The sequence below is a fragment of the Monopterus albus genome, unplaced genomic scaffold (assembly GCF_001952655.1).
Source record: "Monopterus albus unplaced genomic scaffold, M_albus_1.0 scaffold39.1, whole genome shotgun sequence".
Classification (NCBI taxonomy): Eukaryota; Metazoa; Chordata; class Actinopteri; order Synbranchiformes; family Synbranchidae; genus Monopterus; species Monopterus albus.
The window spans coordinates 1,832,860-1,843,302 of NW_018127919.1; the positions used below are offsets into that span (position 1 = coordinate 1,832,860).

The 10,443-nt window shown below is 41.5% G+C and overlaps 1 protein-coding gene across 1 annotated transcript in view; it reads right to left on the minus strand.

Moving 5' to 3' along the window:
• The window catches only part of mink1 (misshapen-like kinase 1), a 33,342-nt gene that overhangs the window by 9,790 nt on the left and 13,109 nt on the right, over positions 1-10,443 (minus strand). The window contains 14 exon segments of the mRNA XM_020598785.1: positions 1,161-1,278; positions 1,412-1,563; positions 2,036-2,059; positions 2,900-2,991; positions 3,091-3,194; positions 3,303-3,382; positions 3,990-4,256; positions 4,566-4,736; positions 4,823-4,999; positions 7,362-7,448; positions 8,054-8,161; positions 9,240-9,450; positions 9,556-9,625; positions 9,800-9,975. Coding sequence (XP_020454441.1) covers positions 1,161-1,278; positions 1,412-1,563; positions 2,036-2,059; positions 2,900-2,991; positions 3,091-3,194; positions 3,303-3,382; positions 3,990-4,256; positions 4,566-4,736; positions 4,823-4,999; positions 7,362-7,448; positions 8,054-8,161; positions 9,240-9,450; positions 9,556-9,625; positions 9,800-9,975 — 1,837 coding nt within the window.

Here is a 10,443-nt window from a genome sequence, read left to right on the forward strand (position 1 = left end):
TATGTTCCGACTCTCACCTATGGTCATGAACTTTGGGTCATGACTGAAAGGGCAAGATCCCGGATACAGGTGGCCGAAATGAGCTTTTTCCGCAGGGCGGCCGGGTGCACCCTTAGAGATAGGGTGAGGAGCTCAGTCACCTGGGAGGAGCTTAGAGTAGAACCGCTGCTCCTCCACATGGAGAGGAGCCAGCTGAGGTGGCTCGGGCATCTGTTTTAGATGCCTCCTGGGCGCCTTCCTAGGGAGGTGTTCCGGGCATGTCCCACCGGGAGGAGGCCCCGGGGAAGACCCAGGACACACTGGAGGGACTGTCTCTTGGCTGGCCTGGGAACGCCTCAATATTCCCCCGGAGGAGCTGGAGGAAGTGTCTGGAGAGAGGGAAGTCTGGGCATCTTTGCTTAGACTGCTGCCCCCGCGACCCGATCCCGGAAAAGTGGAGGAAAATGGATGGATGGATGGATGGATGATAAGTACAAAACCTACTGCACTTCAGTGAAAGTGACATTTCCCACATTCAACTCATGAGCCACCTGCAAGATGTATGCTGTCTATCAGTGAATCATACCGCTGTCTCTCAAAGCCTCACATATTTCTCCAACTAACACAGGGTAGCATTAGGTAACATACAAATAAAAAAAAAAACAATATACTCATGGTCAACTTGGGCTGATCACTAGGCTAAGCTCTTGTGAGCTACCGAGGATAACTACTTTTTCCTAAAATTACCAACTACAGATGTGCAGTACTGAAGCTCTGGACACATAAACACTGCAGTCTACTGAAGGCAAAATTGGCACTGTGTTGTACATCTGCCACCTCTATGATGAATTTCTGCCTGAGTGCTTGTTGAATGTGTTGAATCTACAAAGACACTCTTTGATTTGACAGTAAAACCTGACAGCCTTCGCTGATGTTTTAGATTCCATAAATTTTTCTGCTAACGTCATTAAGTGGTCATTAAAATGGCTCCACATAGCACTCTCTCTTCTTTATTTGGTCAGTTATGTGTTTAAAAAAAGTTATAATACAATTAATAAAAATATCACCAAACCACAAAATGGACCCAGCTTCCTTGTTTTGCTGCTTTGATGTGTATTACATTGATTTTTCCATCAAGGTATAATGCATTTTAAGCATCATTACATATACAGGTGACTCACCCGCTGCACCAGCATGGTCTGATCCCCATAGCCTCCAGCCTGCTCTCCCTCTCCCCCCTCGCCTTCGTCTTCATGAACCACCATGGTGTTGACTGAATCAGTGTCTGCATCCCTGTGACTGAAAGCAAGAAAGGCATAGGACAACATACTGTAGGACCCCAAAATTGATAATGTGAAAGAGTGAAAAGAGAATCACACCATTTTACAGAAAGTATTGAAAAGCAAAGTTAATTTCTAGGTGGTAGTGTTACCGATCGGTGGGGCTTTCTTCCTCCTCTGCTCCCTCACCACTCTCGCTCTCCTCACTACTCTCACTGCTCTCAGAGGATGAGGAGTAATCATTGGCTTTGACTGGGGGCCTTGGCTGCTCCTCAGCACGCTCCTTGGCAAAGTGGCTATGGTCCTATACACACACACACACACACACCACACACACACACACACACACACCATCATTTACTCATTGAATTAATCCAAAAAGTGTTTTAAAAGCTATTACCCAAAGTAGCAAATAACACAATAGTAACATATGCAATACTGATATTAAAGATAATTTAGACACAACTGAAAATGAGGGGTCATCAGAAGGATTGGGCTCAGAACAGTTCCAATGTAAACGTAGAATTCAGACTCAGTCTTATTAAAATCATCAGCAGACAATGTTGAGTGTAGGATGTCCACAGAAAAAATGCAAATACAATCAAAAGGTTTTTATGTAAAAAGTGGACTTTCATTTAACACAATTTGATGAATAAATGAAGACAGTGTGGAGCATGCAATTCATTTTATGGAACATGTATTACATCCACTGAATAGAGAAACAAACATGCATAAACACTGAGCATTGCACAACACACAAAGACAGTGATACTAACCTCTCCTATAGCTCTCTTGTAACTCTGTACATTTGAGGTAAAGTCAACAAATAAGGGTTTGAGAAGAGGAGAAACATGAAGAGAAACAGCAAAAGTGTGGACTACATCGTGTGTAAAAGAATGGCTTCAGTTAGTCTATAAGGTTGGATTCACACAGACATTAGCCTGATGATGAAACAATGCAAGGGGCTACATTGGTGGGGGTATCTTGTTTCTTGTGTTGGGGACACAATGAAATATGATCTAGGCAGGGCTCAAAATTAATGTTGTCACAGACAATAAAAATGGCACCTGGGATAATAAAGAAAACTACCTTATAGTGCAAGCATTTCACAGTAAAAATGTACCCAGAGTGTTCAAATATGAAAAAATATTTAGGTTTGCATTTAGTCTAACTTTGTAGTGATGCATCTATTGACTAAAATTACAAAAAAACAGTAACCCAACCAATGACTATGAATAAGAAAAGCTAATGTAGCCAAAAGTTTTTATTCAGACAAAAGATCAGGGACTTAATCTGGGACAGTTAAAAAGCAGGATTTGGGATGGTTCTGGCACTGACAGAAAAAGTTTATTTCAAGCCCTGGATCCATGAAGTCCAGGTGGAGGAACATATTTGTGTAGTTAAGGATTACACATCTAACACAGCGCTGTGGTTTGTACCATTCACGCAAAATTTTACAACTCCGCTAAATTTTCTGAAAAGCTCTGTTACATGGAATTCAGGTCAACCTGAGCTTATGTAGACAAAATTAGTGCTTTTTTATTTTATAACTACTTATACGTGAGCTATATTATGTATTACATGCACTAATAGGGGGATGCTGGAGCCAAAATAATGCATGCTTGAAAAAAAGCACTTACAGCAGGGCGTCCAGGGCGAGAGGAGGTACGAGACTCCCCTGGCTTATGACGACTATCTTGAGAAAGAATGGGTGAATCCATTTTAGAGGAGCCTAAAAATAACAATGTTGCAGAATGTAGTTATAATTCTGAAATTAGGCTTACTACACAAACAGTCAATGAGGAACACCGCTGGGGAGGCAGGGACTCACTGAGGATGCGATGCCTCTCTAGAGAACCAGTCTGGGGTAGATTGGATATGACGCTCATGCTATCTCCCCTTTCCCAGCGATCATTGCGGCTGAGATCTGGATTGCTGCCATGAGAATACAAATCACTTATCTCAAGTTGTCATTAAAAACTTTAATGATTTAGGAGGCACTAGCTGAAAGAAATGTCTAATCAAATAATTTGGCTGCCTTACCTGGCTCTTACAGGATGCCTTATGCCAGAGGTCAGGTTGGTGTTTAGAGCTGTGGCAATAGATGCTGTTCTCTGGGGAATCTGAGAACAGCAACATCGTTACATTTACCAATTGTTTTGCAACAACAGTAGTTTATAAATTGATAAGATGATTTTGTTTTAAACGCCAAAACTGCCCTTAATAAACAGTTATTTCCTAAAAGACTGGCCTGTCATTGGGCATAAACAACTGTTGAAGGTATCCGTATAAATTTATTCCTTAGGCTGCGCGATAGCCAAGTAGTTTCTGCGGAGCTCCATATACAGTACACATGCTCAGTGTGGTTTGAGCCCGACCACTGACACTGGTTGCAGGTGTCCCCCCACTCTATCACTGCATCCCCCTTGACCCACATTTCAAATAAAGGTGTAAAAAAAAAAAATAAATAAAAAAAGTATTAATCCTCAGATGGTCAAGGGTTTTCCCTAGATGCAAGCAACTAGGTAGAACTGTAAACACCACCAGCTAATGCATGTCAAAGCAGTACAGTGTGCATTTCTAAAAATGGAAATTTTCAAAGTCAGTTTACTAACTCTAATGCAACTAACAAGACATTTCTATGTACTGTAAATATATAAATATTAAAAACCAAAAAAACAAAAAACAAACTTGGATTACTGCTGAGTAAACCCAGCCACTATAGTTTACCTTGGGTGGGAGTTCCACATCTGGCAGGCGGATCCAGGGGCTGCGATCTTCTCTGATTTGGTGTGCCTGTGGAGCTGGGGTTTCAGAGGTGGGGTCTGAGTTTTGACGCACCAGCTCTCTAGAGTGGATGGGGCGGGGGGTGGGAGTAAGGGAAGGATCCTGGGTGGGGAAGGCGGACATGGTCTTAGTGGGCTGGTCACAGAGGGACTGGGAGCGAGGGACAGGGGCAGCATAAGGCTTCAGAGGAACCAAGTGAGCCATCTGGAACTGCAGAAGTCAGAAGCAGCAGAAGCACAACAGGAGGGAGGAGCAGTCGAGTGGAAGGAAGAGGGCACAAGACAGTCAGAAGCAGGCCGAAGTGGAGGGAAAAGCAAGGTTGTGTTTGTATTCCAAGGCGATTTTATTTTATTTTTTTACATGAGGAAACAAAGTGATAGAGAAGAAAAAAAAGTCAAATAAGGTAGCGCAGACAAAGGGTAAAGCATATGAAGAATTAGTAGCAGAAAGACATAAGCAGCTGTATCTTCCATCGTTTGGTTTTAATCAACTGAACTTTAAACTGCTGCAAACACCCACCTTGCTCTGCCCCCCCTGTGGTTCAACAGGCCTCTGCATCGGTGGGGTCTGAGCAGACTGGGCCGCTGCTGACTGGCTGATTGAGTCCGAGCGTGACTGAATGGCAGTGTCAGAGACAGTGGTGCAGATTTTGGGTGAGCCCTGTCTGTTGAGCTTACTTCGCTCCTCCACCTAAAATAATGACAGTGAACAGATTTACTAGTGTAGAGCAGAACGGCTGTGGTGTGTAATGCTGCAAATGAAGGCAACGCTGCTACCTCACGAGCCCAAGATGGTTTGTTGTTGGGCTCCAGGTTTTTGTTATAATGGTAGAGCTGGGGCTTCTTTTCTTGCTGCTGCTGTTGCAGAGAGACAAGGTAGGCATGCTCCTGCTGCAGCTGCCTCTGCAGCCGCTCTGACTGACGCTGTTCCTCCAGTTGCTTGCGCTTATACTCCTAAGCAAGGAAACACTGCAGTCAAGACGTTGCTTGTATCAGACTGGACACAGGTCATAACCAAACCAACACCCTGCAGTTCACTGCATTCACTTAAACTACAGGAAGATCATTATCATTTCTAAGTGTCTACTCCTATCTTTAGCACAGCTGTCAATTATCAATTTATATCAAAAGATGATTGTGTCTGTAGCTAAGCCCTTCTGTGCTGTAAACAGATAGTGGTAAAGTGTGTCAGTTGACTGAGTGACTTTTCATTGTGAGCTGCAGGCACAGGTCTCCAAGCCTTTTACAACCTTGGTATTCATAAGACAATTAAATAAAACAAAAAATGAGTTTCAGGCACAAGTCACTTAAATTTCAACTCAAAATCAGGTTTATACAACAGAAGAGATTAGATGTTCACTCCCAAGCAGTAAATGCTATTGAAAAATGAGTATCACATCAAGTTACCGCATATTTGATACTTTTAATTAATCTTGGGTACAAACAGTAGAATAAAGTTAAATACTTGTCAAGTGTTCTTAAGTGCTTAACTTGCAAATCACTATGGACGGCAAATCCAAACACTAGCTTTACAAGTCATTCTGCATTCTTGTGTTCCCATACAGCCCACATACACTGTGAGTGAAAACATGACACCATGGATACAAACAGCCAAAATATGGTTTCTCAGAAGGGATGCTGGCCTCAGCAGACACAACAGAAGGGGGAGTGCAGCAATTTAGTTGGCCTGTAGTATTCCTCCACAGTGAGAAAACCCAGTTTGGCACCTGGTGACGATGTCTCACCCAGGTGCTTCCCCTGTGTGGGAGGGAACTCGGAGCAGACCGAGGACAGAATGGAGGGATTGCAGTGCATTTCTCTGAGGGAACTTGAGTAAGCTGCTATAGAGGAGGACATCTGGACTGCCTTTACTGACCTGCTGCCACAGATACACAGCTCCTGTCCATTAAGTATGCAGTAATTCTTTATAATTTTTAAGAAGAATGAACCCTCTACAGTTTCAAAACTATTTTGATTCTTTTTTTGTGGCCAGGGCAGTAATTATATTAATTTTTTTTATCTATTTTTATTTTAAACAGTTATTAGAATGGTGATATTCCTTCCTAAAGGATTATGAGGATGCAAAGCAAAAACTAGATCTGTCTGTTGTGAACAGCAGATAAACAGCTTGCTCCTGTTCATACCTTTACCTAACAGTAGCCTCACTGTCTTGAAATCTATTTATTCCTTAACCTACAAAAAAAAAAATTTAGATTTAGACTACTGAAGCTGATTCAACTACTGTATGAATTGTGCAGTAGCCCATCCATCTAGCAGTTCCTTATTGTTTGTTAGATCTCATTAGATTTTATTAAGTGGTTTTGATTTCGGTGATTAACATTTTGCCTACTAGCATATTGATTACATCTATTGAAAAGCAACATAGACTCAAAAGTATTGAAGTGGCATATTAAACTTTTGACCCAATAACAGGAGGGTAACTTGCATCTACTTTACACAATGAATGTATGAAGAGAACAGGATACTGTGCTCCGAGATGGCACCTTACTCACACAATCAAGGATTTTTGAGCCAGTGTGCAGTATGTCAATCATTGCAGCTGTAGTTTTTAATCACATGGAGGACAGCAGGCTCTTTAACAGACTGAAAACCTTTAAATGAAGTGAGGAGAGTGAAAGACATGTTTCTGCCCTGAATGAATTCAAGTACTGCAGTTCCCACTGTGGCCATGACACCAACATCACTGCACAGCACTGTTCCTGAGGGTTTCCTGCACATATCATCTACTGTATGCTACTTGTCCCTGAGCATGGCAATGAAACCATGATACCGTTTCAGGATCACTGCTCTGTAGGTGTCCCTGTGCTCTGGTGCCTATGAAGGCATGCATTTACACAGAAATTCTATGTGAAAAAAACGCATCATACATACAGCCGGATTGAGTTTTCCCCCCTCCAAAAAACAGGAAGAAAGGCTTCAATTCAAATAGCAACTATCCCTGTGCTCAACAGCCTGCTAAAATAAAGGTAGAGCATATCTACAGTACATCAAGGTGCTGCACATCTAGAACCTGAATCTGCACATTTAGTTATAAATACAAGTAGATCAGATAGAATCTGACTGTAAAAGTATTCACCTCTGCTGCATTGTACTCCACCTGAAAGCATCCATCTCAAGCGTGAGCAGACATGTAACACTGCAGTGTTTTGATGAGAACTTGTGGAGATATGTAATATACAGTATTTCAGTGCTCATCAATAAATCTATTTTACTGATTAGATACTGACTGAGTGAAAGATATTGAAACCTCTGCAGTCAAAACAAAAATGATTAAGGGGTAGTGAGGACTAGTTACCATAAGCAGTGCTTGCTCCTGAAGCAACTGCTGTTGAAGGATTTCTAATTGCCGCTGCTCTTCTTCTAACTTATGTCTGATAAACTCCTGAGGAAAGGTAAGGAGGTAGAAATGACAAGAATTAAGGTTAGAATAAAGAAATCACAGTATATGGGAGGGGCAGAAGACAAAGGCACATAACAGTTACATAATGTCATACCAGTAAAAGACAAACTGTGTTGTACTTAGAAAAATCAAAACTTCTAACACTGAATTTTAGTAAAAATAACTGTTTAGAAGATATACAATTAACAAAAAAAAGTTTGCATTAAAACATAATATTGCCATCTTGCACTAGAGAGATTGTGATCAATTCCCAGATTAAGACTAATTAAAATGATTTTCAGTTTAATGCGACTGTTGTATAGTACCATAATAATATAAAAATGAGAATTTGGCACGACAAGGTGATGATGCTATGATGCCAGACTCTTGTGTTTCTGAGTGTAGACTGGAAACAGCATAAGAGACGCAGAGAGCTCACCCACAGAAAACTCATCTCTGAATAAATACACTAATTTAGACCCTTGCTGCTATGGCAACCTACTCATGGAATTTCACCACCAGAGCAACTTGCACTGTGTTGTGATGGATGCACCCACACTTCACACTGATTGGCTGATTGCAGCCCCACATCTCCTGTGGTTGGTTACCTGCTCCCTCTCAGCCAACCTTCTATCCTCCTCACGTCTCATATCGTCAAGTCTCCGATGGGGACCTTTTTCTTGCTGCCTCACCATCTCTCGCTCTTTTCTCTGTTGCTGGAAGAGAATGTGACAGGAAAAAGAGAATGAGCACAGTGGCTATGTTTTCACAGGGGAGGCTATAATAGATAGCCTGCTTATAAGCAAACCCTAGTTTTTAGTGCAAAGTGTTGTGGAACATAAATAAATAAATAAATAAAGGGAGCAGCAGCACAGGGCAGAGAACAGAGGCTTGTCCTTTTCGCACAAGGAAAACACACAGACACCTATTGCATCCTAATAATCTTGTGAGTGTGTTGCTTTGTTACTGTTTTTAAGAGACACAAACAAGATTTCTTGTTTGTGGGGAAATGACAACATCCCACTTTGTAGTAACAACACACTCAGACCTCTTGTCCACTCCGTTGTTGTTGGCACTTTACAGTAGAAAGAACGAGGTAGATTAGGGCAGTACAACCTTATTGCAGTAAAATACCTTATGAGCACTGATAACATTAGAAATATTAGCTTATTTATGTGTGCCTTACTCAAATAGCACACACACTCCTCAAACACCTCATAAAAACACCTCACAGCTGATGACATTCTGGCCATTACGCTGGGTTATGTATCCGTCTTTCAAAATCTTTAGCAAAATGTATAATTGTAAACATTGATCCAAGCGTTAATTCAACTACAGCCGTTAAATCTCAGTACATACACAAATTCTTCATAACTTCACTGTTCTTCATAACTCAAACTATAAACCAGGTCAATTATTGCTTTTTTGTATTATGAATTTTTAATCCAGAGGTTTTTTGGGGGGCTGCGGGGGAGACACTCATGCACATGTGCAGTGGACCAGAAAATACGGAAGCCAATCAGAAAGCTACAATACTTTTTTGGCTCATGTGCCAAGTAAGCAATTTTTATTTAAACGACTGAACACCGTCTTTGAGTCCAGCTTTTTTTAAACTATAGAAAGACCTAGGCTTTCCATCCGTATGCTGATCCAAGCTAATCACCTACTAGCTCTAGCTTCACATTAAATGTACAGGTACTGAATGAGAGTGGTGTCATTCTAGTTTGAGGGAAGAAAATCAATAAGCGCATTTAGCAAACTATTCCTTTATTGAGTCCTTTGCTTGATTATTACCTCCTCAAGTCGGCGCCGCTGTTCCTTCTGCTCTTCAATGCGTTTCTGGCGGTCGTGCAACAGCTGCCTCTTGTGTTCCTCAGGGTCTCGGCGCTGAGCGGCCAGTTGGGCCTGCTGTCTCTTGTGAGCCTCAGAGCGCTCCTTGTTCTCCTGCTGCAGACGCTGGAAGTCCCGCCTCAGGGTGGACTCCCCGGGTACATTAAGGATTGAACTGATGACCAAAATTCAAACTTTGAGAGAGAGGACTTTCGAAACACGTGTACAGAGACCACAAGTGAAGAATTCCTATTACTTCGAGATGCTCAACTCTAATTACCTTGACTCTCGGTCATCTCCACGATTTTCTTCATCTTCATCGCTACCACTGTACTCATACTCTGTTTCCTCTATAGAAAGAAAAAAAAACAACACACACACACACACACACACACACACACAAACAAAGAGAAGTCAGAACATAACACAAATAAACACTGTAAATTATACTTGAGTGGATCACCGTCCAAGAAGCAACAGCCCGGGTTACACCCATTTATGCTCTTTCCATCTCATTTACTTACCTTTCTCACCCCTTTTCTTGCGGGTGCGGTCAATATGGTCTTTTAGCTGAATTCGGACCTGGCGCTCAGTGGGCTGGTCCCTGATGAAGGAGTGCTTGAGCAGCTGTTCTGTGGACGGTCGGCTGGGATACGTCTTCACAAGACAGCCCTCTATAAAGTCAATGAATTTCTTGGACCTAGAAAGAAGGCGGCGGTTAGATGGGTGAGAAACTGGTGAATTCTGTCTTTAGATTCTTTCACATTTCTGGCATTTTCTGCAGAGGAACTGTGTGCATCAGTATTCCAGGAAAAGACATGCTTTCTGGGAATACTTTTTTGTTACACAAGAGTGAACAAATGCAATTAAGGTTCAGAGTATACAGTCATGTGAAAAAATTAGGACACATTTTGAAAGTATGTGTATTTTGTAACATTTTTTAATATATGGTTATTTAATCTCAATTTTAACAATACAGAGAGATTAAAGTAATACAACTAAACAAGTAAAACTGAAGAAAGGTCTTTTCAAGAGCTTCTGTAAATGTAATTCTACAAAAATGCCTATTCTAACTGAGGAAAAAGATAGCACACCCTCACATGTATGCCCTCTTAAAATGGTTCATATCATACACAGGTATATCACACCAGGTGCACATAATTAGTAG